A 20,260-nucleotide genomic window follows, 5' to 3' on the forward strand; every position below is an offset into this window, starting at 1 on the left:
ATTGGGGTTTTTAGTTACAGTCTTAATCAGTGCAGTTCTCATTCTGGTTTATTGTGTGGTCATCTGAAACATATGATCAGGAGTTATTTTGAAGGAAATCAGATGTTTGTTATATTCTTTTTTTAATGGCCTATTTTAAGGAACCTGAAGCTGCTGTTCTATTGAAGTTAGGCAAGTGGCAAGAAAGTTTGTGCTCTTTTTCCCTTTGGGGAGGGGAGTGTATTAAATAAATAGATGCCTTGGGTTGAGCAAGTACAGCTTAGGAAGGACAATGGCAAAATGGACTGCTAAATTGGCCACACCCACCCAGTCACATGACCACCTAGTCACGCCCACCTAGCTGGTCATTAGGCAGATGAAACCATAGTCTTGCTCCCCAACAGACCAAGGGACTGTGAATTGGCCCCATTTAAAAAGTTTGAGGATACCTGCTCTAAAAGGATGCAAATGACCATTTGCCTGGAAGGAATATAAATCCTTCTATTCCCCACTATCCTGTCAGAAGCTTTTTGGATGAGAAGCAAAATGTCTTCAAAGAAAAAATAAGAAAGTCCAGTTGCCTCCTGAAAAAGCACCTTTGGGACTATATCAGAATTTTTTCTTTTTTTGGATTTACAAAAGAAGCCTGTTAAAGTTTTTAGGAATTATGTATGGTGAAATAATGAAGAAATTAAGAGAAATCAAATTCTACAACAGTATTTGAAGGAACTAAAGATTAAGAGTATTAGAAGTAAAAGGAAGAAATATAAAATTGATTTTCATGATTAAGATTAAACAAGGTACAGTGTTACCTTTCGCAGCATTTTAAGGACTATTATGCTGACATCAGAACTGAAAAGATGATATGGATTTGTTTTTAGGTTTTATATTCAACAACCCTGCTGTAAGGTCCTGCCTCTCCTTCCTATTCAAGAAAGCATGGATTCTCAAAACTTTAGCATTTCAAAAGGAAACTTTTATTGAAAGGAAGTGAATGCAAGACAATGCAAAGCAGGGTCTGAATTCCCCCAGGCAATTCCATTAGGATAAAGTAGTTAAAAACCCTTCCCCTCAGTTTGATGTTGAATGAGCCAATCCACAGCCAACCCTAACACCCTTTCAAAAAAATGAGGGGATTACCTGTAAAAGAGAACAGAAAGATGAACATCATAGAGGGTTAGTTCGGTTTGTTCGAATACTTCAAGTGAAACTTTTTCAGTAATGCAGGGGCCCTAACATGTTTCTTAGCCACCCATTCATTCTGTGAGGGAGGTAAATGTCTCCAGGAGACTAGGTATTTTTTTTAATGAAAATTTTGAAAAACAAACTTTTACAAATATTTACTAGGTTGTAAGTTCAGATACATAGAAGCCAGTTTTTTAGGATCTAAATGCCATCTATATAACATCTTATAAAAGTTTTCTCTCAAATTTTGGGCTTGTGTAAATTTTACATTTCTTACCCAAATCTTTTCCCATGTATCCAACATTATTGGTTCTTCAGAATTTAGCCTACTTTATTATTACAGTCTTTAACTAATTCTGTTTCCGAATCCATTTCTATTAATACATTATATAGTCTCTTTATATGCATTGGACTTTGATCTCTAATTTGTTTGAGTAAATCCTCGACTTGCATAAAACCGATTTTTTGATCTATTTTCCATCTGGCCTGTAACTGCCCATACTGAAACCATGATTGAATTGCCTTTTCTTCTTTTAGTATATTCAAGGGTTTTAACTGTAATACACCTTTTTCTAGGGTAAGAAGCTGTCTGTATGTAATTACATCCTGTTTTTGTACTATATTTATATTTTCTATTGCATGTCTAGGAATTGCCCACATGGGTATCTTATCACATAATTTGTATTGATATTTTTTCCAGACCCACAGTAGAGCATTCCTTAAAATATGATTTTTAAAATTCTTATCTACCTTTTTGTTATATAGCAAATAAGCATGCCAACCATATACCAAATCATGCCCTTCAATATTAAGTATTCTGTCATCTGTTAAATTAATCCAGTCACTAATTACCGATAAAACTACTGTTTCATAATATAGTTTTAAATTGGGTAATTTCAAGTCTCCTCTCTCACGCACATCTTGCATTATTTTTAGTTTTATTCTTGGCTTCTTTCCTGCCCATACAAATTTATTAATGCCCTTCTGCCATTCTAGCAAATTCACATCTTTTTAAAGTATTGGTATCATTTGAAAAAGAAATAAAAATTTAGGAAGAATATTCATTTTCACTACTGCTATTCTTCCCAGCAAAGATTATTGTAATTTCTCCCAATTTGTCATCTCTGTCTGTATGCTATGCCAAAGTGGTTCATAATTATACTTATATAGCTTCCCATTTGAGGTTGAAATATAAACTCCTAAATATTTGACCTTTTTAACTATTTCACATCCTGTTATTCCTTCTAATTCTTCCCTTTGTTTAGTGTTCATATTTGTAACTAGCATCTTTGTTTTCCCTAAATTTATTTTAAATCCGGACACTTGGCCATATTGATTAATCATATTCATTAAAACCTTGCTAGATTCCTGTGGTTGGGTTAATGTTATAACCAAGTCATCCACGAAAGCATGTACTCTATACTCTTGATGCCTAATCTTGACTCCCTGTAAATCATCTGAACCCCGTATTTTGTTCAACAATAGTTCCAAAGTTATGATAAACAATAATGGGGATAAAGGAACAACCCTGCCTTGTACCTTTCTCAATTTTAAATGAGTCTGTTAAACTTCCATTAACTATGATTTGAGCTGTTTGTTCCTTCTATATTGCTTTAATTGATTGTAAAAAATGCTCTCCTGGGAAGAAGGTGGGGCTTAGCAGTGAGAAGACAGATTTTCAGGCTATTCCTGAAATTCCCCTATTCCGAAGCACTTGGACGGTTCCTTTTTGGACCCAAGCTGTCCCGGAGAGACAGTGAAAGGTAGGAGGAGATCCAGTGGCCCCAGAGACGTTCGCAAAGTCTCTGGGGGCTTGGAATTTAACCTCCTTTGCCAGTGACTTCCAGATTAGCCATAAGGCTAACTGAAACTGCAGATAGCTCCAAAGAATGGTGAAGTGTTTTCAGCTGGTAAGGTGATTTTATTACTCAGAGAAAGACAGTTCGCCTAAAAATTCAAGCTAATTTAAATTAAAGAACAGAAGAATCTAGCGGCGATTTCGATCTCTTTATTGGTTTATGGACGGTGATTACCCTATTTTTAAAATGTTTTAAATGCTATTTACACGGACAAAGGATAGATTACTCCAACATCTCCTCTGATCCTCTGCAAGCGGGCTGTAAACCAATTCACTATAATTTGGCTCCTTACAACTTGACACTTTTATTGCTTGGCTGGATTGGTCTAAGATCAGATAAGATTGTACAGTTCCCAGCTTGTTTTTACTTGCAAATACCTCAGAGTTCCCAAAGAAAAAATACTAACTGCGTACAAACATGGCGTCTATTCAAGCCTCTATTCAAATGATTTCTTCGGCACTACAAAAATTATCTGCCACACATGATAGAATTGAGAGGAAACTGGATTATCTGCTGTTTCTAGCAACAAGATATGAGGGAAAAAATGAGAACGTTGAACGTTTGAATGTTCTTCAAATACAAAGTAAGGATGTCAGAGATAAAGATTTTCAATTTGCTGATATTCGGGGCAACTGGTTTACCTCTGAGGGAGAAAAAGATGGAATGTCTGAAGGGGGAGCAGCCACACAGAAGATTTACTTCGAAAGACAGAGTGCAGGAGGAATGAGAAGCATTAAAGAATTTATACTTTATGAAAAATCATTTGCAAAATTTCCGATACCACCACTGAGAATTAAAGACAAGCTGATAAAGGAAATAAACGGAGGACGGCAGCATTATATGAGAGGCACCATAAGCAAAAAGGTGCAAAGTTTTTCTCGTATGGATTTGCTCATAAAGATGTTTGGAGAATTCGACCTACGAATGGCAACAGGATTAAGAACGTTCTGTTACTGGAGAGACACAGGCTGATAGATGGAAGAGTACAATTTAAAACTAGCTAAACCTAGTTAAATTCATTTGTAATAGATATAGTTGAATAATAATTGATAATGATAGTAATGTATATAATGTTGAGTTGCTATGATAAATAATAATTGGATATGAGAAGGGAAGGTTAGAAATATTCTTGGACTATATATAAAGGTTATTAATCACAATAATTATTACTATAAAAAATAAAATAAAACTATATACAGTTAAATATTAATTAATATGGGGAAAATGCTATGATATACAATATAATTAAATAAAGAAAGGAGAATGATAATAAACTATATACATGGAGGATGGAATTTTTGGTATTAAATATTATGGATGTTTAGCTAAAACAGGATATGAGGATTTGATGTTAATGGAGGATTTTATAAACAAGTAAATGAAATGCTAGCATGTGGTTATGGATTAAATCTTTGGCATAGTTAAGGATGAAGGATGTTTAAACAACTGTAGTCAACTAAAAGTGGAGGTATGATTATGTTAATATGGTAAACATTTGAGTTAAGATATTTGAATTAATATGAATTAATGGAAGAGATGCACAAAAACTTGTAACCAGCTGATATACTTTTTTATAACATATACTTGATGTGGTTTTTTTTCTGTTTTTTTTTCTCTGTCTTGTTTTTTGTTCTTTTTTGTTTTGATTTTTTCCCCCCACTGTTGTGGGCATGTGTTGTTTATGTAACAAAAAAAAAATAAAAAAATAAAAAAATAATGCTGTCCTATTTGCATTTTTTGCAATATTTTCAATAAGAATTGCCAATTCACTCGATCAAAGGCTTTCTCAGCATCTAAAAATACAAGCACAGCAGGGATTTGGTTATTCTTTTCCAAATATTCCAGTGTATTAACAATTAGTCTTACATTACTTCTCATTTGTCTCTCTTGAATAAAACCTGTTTGATCATTATGAATCAATAACTGAATAACCAACATTAACCTATTCGCTAGTATTTTAGTAAAAATTTTATAATCTATATTGAGTAATGATATAGGTCTATAATTTTTTGGTTGAGTAAGATCTTGATCCTCTTTTGGTATCAAGGATATGAAAGCTGTCTTCCAAGACGGGGGTACCATCCCTTCCATTTGGATCTTATTGAATAATTCCTTGAGAGGTTCTACCATTTCTAATTGTAAATTTTTGTAATAAGCTGATGTCAGACCGTCTGTATTCAGTGCTTTCCCTACCTTTAGCTGTTTGATTACCTGGAAAATTTTCCCCGAAGTTATTGGTTGGTTCAATCTCTCCCTCTGCTCGTCTTTAACTATAGGTATTTTTTCTTTATCCAGGTATCTATCTATATCTAAACCTTGTGTTTTATCATTCATATACAATCCTGTAAAAAATTCACAAAAGGCCTTTTGGATCTCGTCCTGTTGATGCACTTCCTTGCCTTTATAATGTAATTTCGATATATAGGAGACTAGGTATTGAGTTGAACCCAGGGGTGAGAGTCAAGGATCTTTTTGATTTAAAAGTGTTGTTCCCCTTCCAGCATAATAGAGGTTGGAGGAGTGTCTGCTGGAGGCCTTAAAGGGTATGTAATTTCAGGTTTCAACAGGCTGCAGTGAAAAACTGGATAGACCTGTCTAAGTGTCTTGGGGAGTAGTAATTCTACCATTATTGGGTTGATGATTCTAGTGAATGGGAGAGGCCCTATGAATTTGGGTCCCAATTTCTTTCAGGGTTGTAAGGATTGTAGGAATTTTGTGGACAGGTAAACCTTATCACCTATTTTAAATGGGTTTGGTTCTGTCCAGTAGTGAAATTCAAAAATTTTCCCTACCAGTTCTGTGGGTGTGACTTGGTCATGTGACCGGGTGGACATGGCTTGGTGGTCATGTGACCAGGTGGGCGTGGCTGCAGAACCAACTCACGCTCAATGTAAAAGCAGCTGGATTTCACACAAAATGGCCCCTGCAACAAGCAGGAAACTCTGAGAGTTACAGAGAGCTCAAAAACCAACTATCACACTTTACACAAAAGTAACACAAAAGCTACACAACTGACTCACACACAATGCAAAAGACTTCACACAAAATGGACATTGCAACAAGTAGGAACCTCACAGACAATCAGGCACAGCTGATTGTCACACAACTGCTAGTCAGAACTTTTTAAAAACTTTTTTTAGCATTTTTTACTACTGGTTCGAGAGAATAGATAGTAAAAAAGGCTTTTAAAAGTTTTTTTAAAGCATACCTGATTGTTGCACAGCTGTTGGAACTTTTTTTTTTACTTTTTAAAGCATTTTTTTACTACCGGTTCGGGCAAACAATAGCATTTTTTACTACCGGTTTGGGTGAACCAAACTGGTAGCATTTCACCCCTGGTTCTGCCTTTTGTCAGCTTGGGCATTAAAAGTGGCTCTAGCCTCCTTCAGGGCTAGTCTCACTACTGCCAGGTGTTTTGTAGTTGTTGTATCCACTTCTTAAGGGAGGGTATGTTTGGTCCTTATACTGGTAGTTCTGGCATTGGGATAAAGTCCTGGCCAGTGACAACTCGAAATAGGGTAAACCCAGTGCTAGAGTGCACAGAGTTATTATAGGCAATTCTGCGAAAGGCAGGTCAGTCCAGTTATCTTGTTGATAGTTAATAAAGTATCTTAAATATTGTTCCAGAACTGAATTCAGTCTCTCTGTCAAACTGTTAGTTTGAGGATGATGACTAGAAGTTAGGCCCTGACAGGTTCCGAGAAGGTCCAAAAATGGTTCCCAAAACTTTGCAGTGAATTGGACCCCCTGATCAGATATTATCCTTTGTGAGACCCCATGTAGCAAACTGATATGCTGCAGGAACAGTTTGGCAAGTGCCTTAGCAGTGGGGATTTTTTGGAAGGGAATGAAGTGGGCCTGCTTGGAGGTCTGGTGAACAACCCAGATAATAGTATTTCCCCCACTTTCAGGTAACTCTACAATAAAATCCAGAGATCTCTCTCCAGGGTGCTGAAGGCTTGGCTACTGTCTATGAAAGATTGGGGGGGGGGTTTTCCTTGTCTCCTCTTCTCTACTGTATAGAAAGGGCAACTGGCTACATGGTTTTCAATTTCTTTCTTAAGAGATGGCCACCAGAAATGCCTTTTGATAAGGTGTAGGGTTTTCACGAAGCTGAAGTTACCAGCCAGTCTGCAGTCGTGGCATGTTTGCATGAGAGGAATTCTCTGACTAGCTGGGACGTATAATTTTCCTCCCACCCAAGCCAAGTCATCTTTAATTAAACAGGTGTTTTTATGGGCTAGGAACCAGTCATCGGTTTGAAGGGCTTTTTAAAATGCCTGAGCATTGTCCGTTAACTGTTATTGTTTAGCTTGCACCCTGGTCATCACTTTGGCTGCCAGTTGAGAAGCTGGGAGCAGGGGTTTGATCACTTCAGGTTTCCCTCTATTAAACTGAGACTTTCTGAGACTTTGCTAAAAGGTTTTTCCCCCAGGGAAGTATTTTAGATTGAAATTGAAACATTTGAAGTATTGAACCCAGCAAACTTGTTTTAGGAAGAGTTTCTGTGCGGTTTTTAGGGCCCCTAGGTTTTAGGGACTCTAGAAGTCCAGACTTTGAAAGGGATTTTATTCCCCTCTAGGAAATGCCTCCAACTAAGGAGAGCCTACCATACTACAAAAGCCTCCTTCTCCCAGATAACCCATCTGTTCAGTGTCGGTTAGTTTTTTAGACATGTAAGCATTTCATGGTCCAGTTTATGGGTTTCAGTTTGTGTCCCCCCCCCCCCACTTTGTTTTCAGTATATTAGTGATTGGGAGTGCAATTTGTGCAAATGCTGGGATAAATTGCCAGTAAAAATGTGTAAACCCCAGGAAGCTTTGTAGTTGTTTGCGGGTGCAGGGGAAGCCTAGTCAATCATTGCTTATACTGTCCCTGGGTCCATTTGCATGCCCTCATGGGAAATCCTATATCCCAGGTAGTTGATTCTATCTTTGTGGAATTCACATTTGGAAAGTTTCACAGCACAGAGTTTGTTTAGGACCACTTGGGCAAGCTTTATGTGCTCAGCTTTTGTCTCAGTAACCTCATTTATCAGTTGCATAAACATGGCAGGGACATCTTGTAATGCAAATGGGAACACTTTTAACTGGTAACACCCCAAAAAAGTGTTAAAAACTATTTTCCATTCATCCCCTAATCCTGATTCAGTAGTAAACCTCTCTTAAGTCCAGTTTTTTCTAAAATATTTTTTTTTAAATTTTTGTTCACTACATACAATTATAGGTATACATTCACATAGTTATTATTCTTTTTTTACATTCATGGTTCTTATACAGTTGTCATTCCATTTATAGAATTATGATATTCCATTTGGGTTGCTTTGTTTACCATCCCTCGCCTGTTTTGACACCACCTTCTTCTCCCTTTCTTTTCTTCCTCCCTCCCTTCTCTACTTTCTTCCTTCCTCTCCTTTCCCTTCTTTCTTCCCTTTCCTCTCCCCTACTCCTCTCTTCCTCTTCCTACCCTCTCTCCTTCTCCCTTCCATCTTCCTCTCCTCACCTCTAACTTCCTTCCCTTCTCTTCCTCTCATCTCCTCTCCTCTCTTCCTTTCTCTCCCTCCCTCCCTTCTCTACTTTCTTCTTTCCTCATCTCCTTTCCCTCCCTTCTTCCCTTTCCTCTCCCCTAGTTCTCTCTACCCCTTCCCCTTAGTACCCTCTCTCCTTCTCCCTTCCATCCTCCTCTCCTCACTTCTCTTCCTTCCCGCCTTTTCCTCTCATTTCCTCACCTCCTCTCTTCCTTTCTTTTTATATTGTTGCAGGTGTTTCTTCCAGATCTTAATTTATATTTTCTTGGGGTGGTATTTCCACAAACCCAAAAATCATTGAATATCATTTCCTGTTCCTTTTCCTTCTCTCTCTCTTTTTTTTTTAAAAAAAGAATATTTTTCTTTTTTGGACAGACAAAGACAGACAACACATAACACATAGAACCTTCTTCAATCACATACAGCATTTCGTTTGGTTGCAGTTTTTGTGAATCATTTCCATAGTCCTCACTTTCAATTTTATATAAAATCACAAATTACCAATCTAGTATATATGTACACATTATTATCATTGTACATCATTTATTTGACTATAATTATTATTCCTTCATTTTGAACGAAATATTCTAGGTATTGGATTTATTTATATTATAAAAATTCATTACATCATCCTAAATCTATTCAATGATCATAAACCTTGGTATTGTTATCTGTATTATTCTATCATTCTTATATTATAAAAATTCTCCGTTTTTCATTTCCATGTTTTTTTTATCTAACAACTGGTAAAATAAATCCCATACCTTATAAAATTGTTCATCTTCTTGTTCTCTAATTTCAAATGTCAATTTACTCATTTCAGCACCTTCCATTATTTTCTGAATAACTTCCTCCTGCGTTGGTATTTTCTCATTTTTCCAATTTTTTGCAAATACAATTCTAGCTGCTGTTAACACGTTTACAATCAAATATACAATAGTCTCTATTGTATATTTCCGGTAATATTCCCAATAAAAAATCTCAGGTTTAAAGTCTATATGTTTCTGAGTCATTTTTTCCAACCAGGTGTGGATTTTAGTCCAATATCTTTTAGCTTCTATGCATGTCCACCACATATGGTAATATGAACCCAGTATCTGGTGATATTTCCAACATTTTTCTGATTTGTCCTTGAACATTCTTGCTATTCTTGCTGGGGGTAAGTGCCACCTGTAACAAGTTTTCTTTATATGCTGTTGACATTGACATTTTAGAATTTTGTGACTATAATTTTTGCCATTTCTCTAAATCAATTCCATGACTAAAATTTCCCCCCCCCAAAGCAATCATAGATTCTTTAACTTGTTTTTCCTTCTAGTTTAACCTCTAATAAGTATCCATATAATTTTTAATAACCTTTTCATCAGTACCTGTCAGAATGTTATCCAAGTCAGTCATTTTATCATAAAAACCTTCTATTTTAAAATCTTTTATCATATCTAGAATGTATTTGCATGTATGAAAACCAGTTCATTCTTATACCTTGTTCTTCTAATTCTTGCATGGATTTAAATTCACCCTTAGCATTCAATATTTCACCATATCTAACTGTTTGTTCCTTTTTGTATATTATTGAATATGAAAATGCTTCAATAGTTGACAACCAGACTGGAATTTTCAAATAATGTTGCCTTTTAACCTTCTCCCAGATTAATAACAAAGCCTCCCATGTGTAATGCCCTCTGTCAGCCTCTGCTTCGCTGCTGCTTTTCGGCTGCCATTGAAATGGGGAGGGGGGGCATGGTATTTGGGAGGGGAATCATTATGTTGGATTACATAATAGTGATTCCCCTCTCCTAAGAAACTTTGACGGGTTTATCCCACGTGCGAGCTCCTCGTCTGCTCCGCAAATTCTACTCTACTTACCCAGACAAGCCCCGACCTCTCTGTGGATTTCTAATTTCCCCCTTTCCCTTTTCTCTTCTGTGTCATGTTGTTTGTCTGTTTGTCTGTGTTCTTTCGTTTCTGCAGGTGTGACCATCCTTTTCTGGAGGAGGGCCAGATGTCAGCCTCTGCTTTGCTGTTGCTTTTCGGCTGCCATTGAAATATATAGCAATAGCAATAGCAGTAGACTTATATACCACTTCATAGGCCTTTCAGGCCTCTCTAAGCGGTTTACAGAGAGTCAGCATATTGCCCCCAACAATCTGGGTCCTCATTTTACCCACCTCGGAAGGATGGAAGGCTGAGTCAACCCTGAGCCGGTGAGATTTGAACCGCTGACCTGCTGATCTAGCAGTAGCCTGCAGTGCTGCATTTAACCACTGCGCCACCTTGGCTCTTGGGGAGGGGGGCATGGTATTTGGGAGGGGAATCATTATGTGCTGGAGGATTGTTATTAGGAGTTATTCTGACCATCTCTCTGCGCATGTGGAAGAAGGGAGTTTCTCGCTGAGGCCAACTGTCCAGCATTCCAACCTGATGATGATTTTTGAAGACATCTCCCACCTGACGGTTGGGTGAATTATGATTGGACTATGAACTGGGGTGCCAAAGGGAGGGGATTGAATCATACATGATATCTATTGCTTTCGCGCCTTTTTGCTCAGACTCAGCTTTGCATTGCTTCTCATCGTTTGTAATCAGTAAAAGTACACTTAATTCTGAAACATGGAGTTGAGTGGTTTCTTTCTTGATTATTAAATTAAGAGGCACCTGATACCTTCTGAAATACCCGTGTTTTAGGTCCCTTATACCATAAGAAAGCGTGCCAACCCAACAACAAATCATGACCTTCTAAGGTCAATAATCTAGAGTTTCTTAATGTTATCCATTCCTTAACCCATATCAAGCTTGTTGCCTGGTAATATAACTCCCAGTTAAGTAGGCCAAATCCTCCTCTTATTCTAGCATCTTGTAACAGTTTAAGTTTTATTCTCGCTTACTTTCCCTGCAAAATGTACTTCAATACTATTTTGTTAAGGTCTTCAAAGAAATCTTTCCCTAATCTAATTGGAATTGTCTGGAACAAATATAAAATCCTGGGTTGTATATTCATCTTGATTGTTGATATTCTCCCTATTAGCAATAGTTGTAAGTTTTCCCATTTGGCCAGGTCTGTTGTAATTTGTTGTTTAAGTTTATAATAATTGTTCTCTTTAAGTGTACTACATCTTGCTGTCAAATATATCCCCAAATATTTAACCTTGTTCATGACCTGAATCTTCAAAGCTTCTGCCAATACTTCCTTTTGTCTTGCTAGCATGTTCTTTGTCAAAATCTTCATTTTGTATTTATTTATTTTCAAATCTGCTACTTTCTCATATTCCTCTATTTTTTCTATCAATTTAGGTGCGGTTTCCAATGGATCCTCTAAAGACTAGGTCATCTACGAATGCTTGCAATTTATATTCTTTTTTAATTTCTAATCCCTTTATGTCTTTATCTTCTCTAATGTTTCTATTTAAGACTTCTAATGTTAACACGAACAACAGGGGTGATAGTGGGCAACCTTGTCTTGTCCCTTTCCCAATATCAATGGAAATTGTCAATTCTCCATTTATCATTATCTTTGCTGTTTGTTTGTGGTATATGGTTTGTATGGTTTGAATAAATTTCTTGCCAAAGCCCATCTGTTCCAACTGTAGCAACATAAATCACCAATTCACATTATCAAAGGACTTCTGAGCGTCTAATATCAACGCCATTTGTTTTTCAGGATGTGCCTCATAATATTCCAAAGTGTCAATGATTATTCTCATATTATCTTTAATTTGTCTCTTTGGCAGAAATGCATTTTGATCAGGATGAATAAAGTTATTTAAGTATCTTTTGAGTCTTTCTGCCAGTATTGAGGCAAATATTTTATTATCTGAGTTTAGCAGGGAAATTAGTCTATAATTCTTAATTTGCTGTGGGTTGTTGTCCTCCTTTGGCACCAGTATTAAATAAGCTTCTGACCAAGATTTGGGTATCTTCATCTTTAACATGGCTTCGTTCATAACTTCTAACAATGAGAGATACAATGATTCCTGTAAAGTCTTATAAAATTCTACTGGTAGTCCATCTGAACCTGGAGCTTTTCCATTGTTTTGTTTTTTAAGGACTTCAACTAATTCCATCATCGTTATATTACCTTCTAGCATCATTTCAGTTTCTTTAGTTATCTGGGGTAAATTTGCTTTTTGCACATATTGTTTAACTCTTTCCTCCTCTATCTTCTCTTGTTTATATAATATCCCATAGTATTCTTGTATAATTTTGTTCTTCTCTCTGTTTCCATAACAAATTTGCCCTTGATCATCTATTAGTTGCATTATTTTTCTTGATTCTCTCTCTTTTTTCAATTTATATGCTAGCCATCTCCCTGGTTTATTTGCATTTTCAAAATAATTCTGTTTAGCACTTCTATTTTTTTGTGCTAATTCCTCCTTTTCCATTAGCCCCATTTTATGTTTAGTTGTGTCCATTTTTACTTTAATATCATTTTTTTGTAAAAAGAAATTATTTTCAAAACAAACATACAAATCCACATTCTTTACATGCTGTAGAAAGTGTATCAGCTGATGACAAAAGGCTTTTGGGCATCTCTTCCGCTGTCATCATATAACTCATATTAATTCAAATATCTTAACTCAAATATTTATTATATTACCATCATCATACCTCCACTTTTATTTGACTATAGTTATTTAAACGTCCTTCATCGTTTAAATAACACCGATCCTCCGTGAGCTGCGCTGGCTACCTGTCGATCTCCGGGTGCACTTCAAGGTCCTACTCACCACCTATAAAGCGCTCCATGGTAGTGGATCTGGCTATCTGAGAGACCGCCTTCTGCCAATTACCTCCCTGCGTCCCATCAGATCGCATAGAGCTGGCCTCCTCCGTATTCCATCCGCCAGTCAGTGCCGACTGGCGACTACTCGGAGGAGAGCCTTCTCTGTTGCAGCTCCGACGCTATGGAACAATCTCCCCGTGGAGATCCGCACCCTCACCACCGTCCAGGCCTTCCGCACAGCCCTCAAGATCTGGCTAGCCCGTCAGGCCTGGGGATAAGTCTTTACTTTGCCCCTCCTGAATGTCGAGTGAATGTTGTGTTTTATTGTTTAATTTATTTTTGCTCACATTTCTTTTTGTATTTGTCCTACACTCCCCTTCCCCTCTTATTGTAAGCCGCCCTGAGTCCCCTCAGGGAAAAGGGCGGCCTATAAATGCATAATAAAATGAAAAAAAAAATCCTAAAATATATCAAGATTTAATACATAACCACATGCTGGCATTTCATTTACTTATTTATAAAATCCTCCATTAACATTAAATCCTCATATCCTGTTTTAGCTAAACATCCATAATATTTAATACCAAAGTTTTAAATATTGAAGAGACACCATGTTTATACGCAGTTATATTTTTTCTTAGAAGCTCAGCAAGATTGAAACTCTCTGCAAGCGAAAACAAATTTCAGAGGAACAGCTGTAAAATCTTATCAGAACTTAAGCCAGAACAGTCAAGCAGTAAAAGTGTCGAAATAGCTTACAGAGTCAGAAGAAATGTTAGGATAATCCATCCATTTGAAAAGGTTTACTTAGAATCAATCCATGTAAATAACATTTAGAAAGTAAGATAACCACTGTCCAGAACCATTACAAAAATCAAATTCGCTGCTAAGTTCTTCTATTTTTTTATTTAAATTAGCTTTTAGATTTTATAGGCAGTCTGTTTTTTAAAAACAATAAAAGATTCTCACCAGCTTAACACTTCTCCTCCATATTTCTTTTGAGGCCGCCCAGACTTTGTCAGTCTTGACAGACTGGAATTTTTATTGCCAGAAGAAGACTTTTTCCTTGCTTTTCTCTGAGATTTTGCGCTATCCCCGAGATCAGCAAGATGTAATCTTCCTGTTCACCATCTCTTTGGGATGATTTAGGTCCGTTGGAACCCCCCAGCAATAAAAGTGTCGAGTACGATCTCAGAGCTTTGAGATTGCACATCGTCTCATCACGGCATCGGCCCCTCCCATCCCATATCATTTTTTGTGGGGCCTTCTGTAGCTCTTTTTCAAGTCTCTTGTAGTCATCATCCAGTATTTTAAAAGCTTGTCTTTTCTTAATATTTCTTTTTCTTGTATAGTCTATTATCAAGCCTCTGGCATAAGCCTTCATTGTGTCCCAGAGATTCTGCATTGATGTGTCCTCTTTTTTATTTTCTTTGAAGAAAAATGCCAATTCTTTCTCCATTTTCTGTACAAAATTCTTTTCTTTTAATGTAGTATTATTTAAAGATCATCTAGATCTTCTCCTTTGTCCTTTCCACTTAATTGTCATTGGATTGTGACTGGCCCAGGTACTTGTTTCTATGTCAATTTCCTGTATATCACAAATCAATTCCGTTGAGATCCATATCATATCTAATCTGGACCATGATAAATGTCTATTTGAGTAGAAGGTATATTGTCTATTTTGGGGTTTCTTTCTCTCCATATATCTTTTAAGTCTATTTCATCAGTCATTTAAAAAAAGGATTTAGGAATAATCTTTCTATTTAGTTTTGTTGTTTTTTGTGTTTTATAGTCCATATTCTGATCTACAATTCCATTAAAGTCTCCCATCATACAAATATTAACATAGTCCAATTCATTTATTTTCATATTTAATTTTTTTATAAAATTCCTCTTGGCTATCGTTAGGAGCATAAATTGCTATTAAAAGTATTTTCTTGTTATTGTCCATAATTTCCACCAGCACGGAAACTGCTTTGGTCGCGCTGATCGATGATCTCTGGCGAGCCAGGCATAGGGGTCAGTCCTCTATCCTGGTGCTCCTTGACCTCTCAGCGGCCTTCGATACCACCGACCATGGTATCCTTCTGTGACGGCTAGAAGAGGTGGGAGTGGGAGGCACCGTTTTACAGTGGTTCTCCTCTTACCTCTCAGACAGGTCGCAGTCGGTGTTGGTTGGGGGGTAGAGGTCAACCCCTAGGCCCCTAAACTATGGGGTGCTGCAGGGCTCGGTCCTGTCCCCCCTATTTAACATCTACATGAAGCCGCTGGATGAGATCATACGGCGGCACGGGATTAAATACCATCAATACGCGGACGACACACAATTGTATCTGTCCGCCCCGTGCCAACTCAGTGAAGTGGTAGAAGTGATGTGCCAGTGCCTGGAGGCTGTTAGGATCTGGATGGGAATGAACAAGCTTGCACTCAATCCCGACAAGACTGAATGGCTATTGATGCTCCCTCCCAAAGATTGGCAAACTATTCCATCACTCAGGCTGGGGGGTGAAATTATACGCCTCTCAGAGAGGGTTCACAATTTGGGAGTTCTCCTGGATCCACAGCTGACTTTAGATCACCATTTGTCGGCTGTGACCAGGGGGGTCTTTACCCAGGTCCGCCTGGTGCACCAATTGCGACCCTACCTGGACCGGGAGGCACTTCACTCACGCCCTCGTCACCTCAAGACTGGATTACTGTAACGCGCTCTACATGGGGCAGCCCTTGAAAAGTGTTCGAAGATTTCAGCTAGTCCAGAATGCAGCCATGCGAGCGATTGTGGGTGCACCCAGGTACACCCACATCACATCTATCCTCCGCGAGCTGCACTGGCTGCCTATTGGTCTCCGGACACGCTTCAAGGTGCTAGTCGTTACTTATAAAGCCCTGCATGGCATCGGACCTGGGTACCTGAGAGACCGCCTCCTGCCAATTACCTCCCAAAGACTGATTCGAGCTCACAGGCTTGGCCTTCTCTGGGTTCCATCTGCCAGCCAATGCCGGCTGGCACCCCCCAGGGGGAGAGCCTTCTCTGTTGCTGCTCTGGCCCTCTGGAATGAGCTCCCCATGGAGATCTGGACCATTACCACCCTCCCGGCCTTCCGTAAAGCTACCAAGTCCTGGCTGTTCCGACAGGCTGGGGGCTGTTGAGATATCCAGCCCCGTTTCAATTGTGAATGTTGTCCATTTTTAATTTTTTTGTATTGTCTTATTTATTCCCCTTTCCCTATTTTATTGTGAGCCGCCCGGAGTCTTTTGGGAGTGGGCGGCATACAAAACTAATAAACTAACTAACTAACTAACATTAAGATTCTTCCATCGTCATCTGTGTAGATTTGCTCTGCTGAAATTGTATCCTTAATATATAGATCTTGCATCGTGGCAATGTAGTAAATATTTTCCCTAGTTTAGGTTGTGTTCTGTCCCCCCTTCTCCGCTCGTTAACAGACGACACGCAGACAAACTTAAAAGGAAAGAACTTTATCAGTCCTCGGCTCTGACTGGCTGCGAGCCCAAAAATGATGGGTGGGTAAAGCCCAAAAAAGGGTGGGTAAAGGCAAAAGATTTTAGCAGATCAGTCTGGAGGGCAGGGCTGACGTCTGGATGAGATGACATGCAATCTTGCAGCTCCAAGATTGCTATTGATATCTCTGGTGCTGGACGGTTCTTTTGAACCTAAACCATCCCGAAGAGACAGTGATAATTTGTGACTTATTATCTGAAAAAGATTTGATTTTTAGCCAATTTTCTATACTTATCTATCTTGCTTAGGGCCAGGATAAACAGAAATACAAACATAATACAAAAATTTAAAAATAGTATATAGTTTGAATACTAACCATTTTTAAAAATTGCCAATATCAGTTTCACTCATGCCTTATTAATGCTTATTTTGCACCAGCAGCTTCAATTGTGCCATTAGGGTTTTAAACCGAAGCACACAACGGAAGGCAAGTGCAAAATTCTTTCCCTACAATGTACAAAATTGTAAGAAAGAAAAAATGCTAAGATCAGTTAATAGCCTAAACTATTTTAAATGCACACAGAAATTAACTAGAGTGCTTCCTATAAAATATTTGAGAACAAAGAAAAAATGGATCCCAAACAATAGATTAATAGTTAATATTAAATGCAGTTCCTGAGCGAGAGAATGGGAAATATAATATTAGTTAGAATTAACAATTAACAATAAAAGAAGAATTTGTAAAAGAACTTATAACCTGTGAACGTACGCATATTACCATATATAAGCAAAACCAGAAGATATAACCATAGTTCATTCAATAATTTCAATAAAGTATAAAAGGTTTGTGCTACAGTACTGTACAATTGATGTATGTGTACGTTTGTATATGTGGAACATCATTTTAAAATAATGTTAGTGCTAGACACACCTATTATTTTGGGCAACGTATCCATTTCTGTGAAACCATGCAGGACTATATTGTGAATGTGCACCAGAGGCGGTATTCAGACAGGTTCTGGAGAACCAGTAGCAGAAATTTTGAGATTGGGGAGGGAATGGGAATTTTGCAGTATCCTTCCCCTGCCAGGCCCACAAAGCCACGCCCACAGAACCAGTAGCAAACATTTTTGAATTTTGATGTGCACATATGTTTCATATCAACAATTTGTAATTAGGCTACAGTTATCACAAATAATAATCTTTTTAAAAAGTTTATTTTTCTAAAGGGTAAATCAGACTGTTGGAGGCCAAAGCTGTGCACATGAAAAATGAGCAAAATGGAACATTTATAATTATCGCTATTAACAATGATAACAGCCACACATTTCCAAACCAAGCTTTAGTATTTGGTGTTTTAAATAGTATAGATATTTTTTAAAGATTACCTGATTCGTTTATCTTCCATTTTTTTCAAGTATTCATCTCTTTTTAATACTCCCAATATTGTTTCTCTTTCATGCTCTAATAAAAATGATAGGTTGATTATTTCTGCATTGTTAGACATGTTCCTTCAATTGTTATATTCTTCAATAGATGTGTTTTCGCGCAGACAATAAGATGCAAAGTTTAAGAAACTTTCAAGTGCTATAGTTTCTTGTCAAGAGCTAATTCATATGTTTCAGATAAAGAGATTTTGGTCATTTCAGTGATTTGAATGTTCACAGGAACTTTTGTTTGAATTCCTGAACATGCTGTGAACTTCTTTCATCGATTATCCTAAATCATTTTACCTGAAATGAAAACAACAAAATTAAAATTAAATACACATTTACTTAAGCTATTTCTTGAATGATTTAATGTTTTAGTAATTTGTACAACTGGAATATTTAATTAATAGAAATAACATCTGAAATTGAATGACAATTAAAAACAAAATAGCTAGGGAAGTTATTTCAACAATTGAACATATTTCATTGCAGCATTCTGGACCTGTCAAAAAATTATCTTTTACATGACTCTAGCTAAATTTCTCATTCCCAGGAACAGACTCAGTTGGAATACTTGTTTAACTGAACAAACTCATTCCTAGTGAGTACTGACCCATGGAATTGAACAAGGAATCCCAAGGCACCTGGATTAAGGTTGATTTCAGCAGCTCAACTGAGATGTGACTCTCAGTCTTCACAAGATAATTCAGTCTAGCAGGTTGAATCATATTTCCTGATCTTCCATCTGACTAAATAGGATTACAATATTTCTGTCTCCTCTGGACAAAGTTCAGTTTGTTTGGCAGTTTTCAACACTGATTTAGAACTTAATCAGTTATCTTGATTTTGACTGAAAAAAGAAATGAGTGTCATTAGCAGGTACCTATAGTGTACCACCAATGCTTTTATATATGCACTACAGGTGGATTTCGTTTTAGTTAATCTAATTCAAGTATTATCTGGCAAAATGAAACTACAAATGTTGTATATCCACAACAATACTGAATCCATAGTTCGTGGACAGTCTTTTTCAGTACCATGAAAAAGCTAAATATTAGAGGAGAAGATGGATGCTTAAGGGACATCACAAGCCAACAGATTTTGGATGAATGGGAATCTCTTAGCACTACCTTTTGAAATTATTCTTGCAACCTAACAAAAGCCATTAAGAAGTCAAATAGAACCAAGATAACTATGTTTGCTTTTTCAAGCTCTATGAGATTATTCAACTAGTCTTTCTCCTATAAAAAGCCTTAAAGCCAGTTTGAAATAGATCTAGGTCAATTACCTAGATATCCACTTTCATCCAATGTAATCTACTTTCCTAGAATACTGTAGAGCTATAATAAGATAAAGGTTCTCTTCGCACATATGTGCTAGTCGTTCCTGACTCTTGGGAGCGGTGCTCATCTCTGTTTCAAAGCCAAAAAGCCAGCGCTCTCCAAAGACATCTCTATGGTCATGTGGCTGGCATGACTAAATGACGAAGGCACACAGAATGCTGAAATAACAAAGGTGGTTCCTATTTTTCTACTTGCATTTGTACATGCTTTCAAACTGCTAGATTGGCAGAAGCTGGGACAAGTAATGGGAACTCACTCTATTACATGGCGCTAGGGATTCAAACCGCTGAACTGCTGACCTTTCTGATCAACAAGTTCAGCATCTTAGCCACTGAGCCACTGCGTCCCATAGAGTGATAATACTCCTCTATAAACTTCAAGATCAGAAAGAGGGGTAGAGAGGGTGGGAGAGAGGATCGGAGGGAGGGTGAGATGGGAGGGAGGGAGTGTATTGGGAGAGAGGAGTGATAGAGGGGGAGGGGAAGTAGGGTAGAGGGGGATGTTGTAGGGGAGAAAGGAAAGTTGGAGGGGGGTGAAAGAAAGGGTGTATGGAGGGTTGAAGTGGTATATTGGGTTTGTATTTTGGGGAGTATTGTTGACAAGGATGGCTGTGTTTATTGCTCAAAGTTATATGGCCCCGGTTATGCACAGTACATATGTGACTGTATGAAATGAAAATGAAAATAAAACATATTTATAAACTTCAAGATCTTGCCAAAAATTATAATAATGAATTCTGTTAAAAGCCTAATAA

The 20,260-nt window shown here is 37.5% G+C and overlaps 1 protein-coding gene across 1 annotated transcript in view; it reads right to left on the reverse strand.

Annotated features, from left to right (window-relative positions):
* Window positions 1-20,260, reverse strand: part of SYTL5 (synaptotagmin like 5) — a 187,127-nt gene that overhangs the window by 104,347 nt on the left and 62,520 nt on the right. The window contains exon 2 of the mRNA XM_032220008.1: window positions 18,122-18,466. Within this exon, the coding sequence (XP_032075899.1) occupies window positions 18,122-18,240 (119 nt within the window). The 5' untranslated portion in view covers window positions 18,241-18,466. The remainder of the gene's footprint in view (window positions 1-18,121; window positions 18,467-20,260) is intronic.

Source organism: Thamnophis elegans, chromosome 6 (assembly GCF_009769535.1).
Source record: "Thamnophis elegans isolate rThaEle1 chromosome 6, rThaEle1.pri, whole genome shotgun sequence".
Lineage (NCBI taxonomy): Eukaryota > Metazoa > Chordata > Lepidosauria > Squamata > Colubridae > Thamnophis > Thamnophis elegans.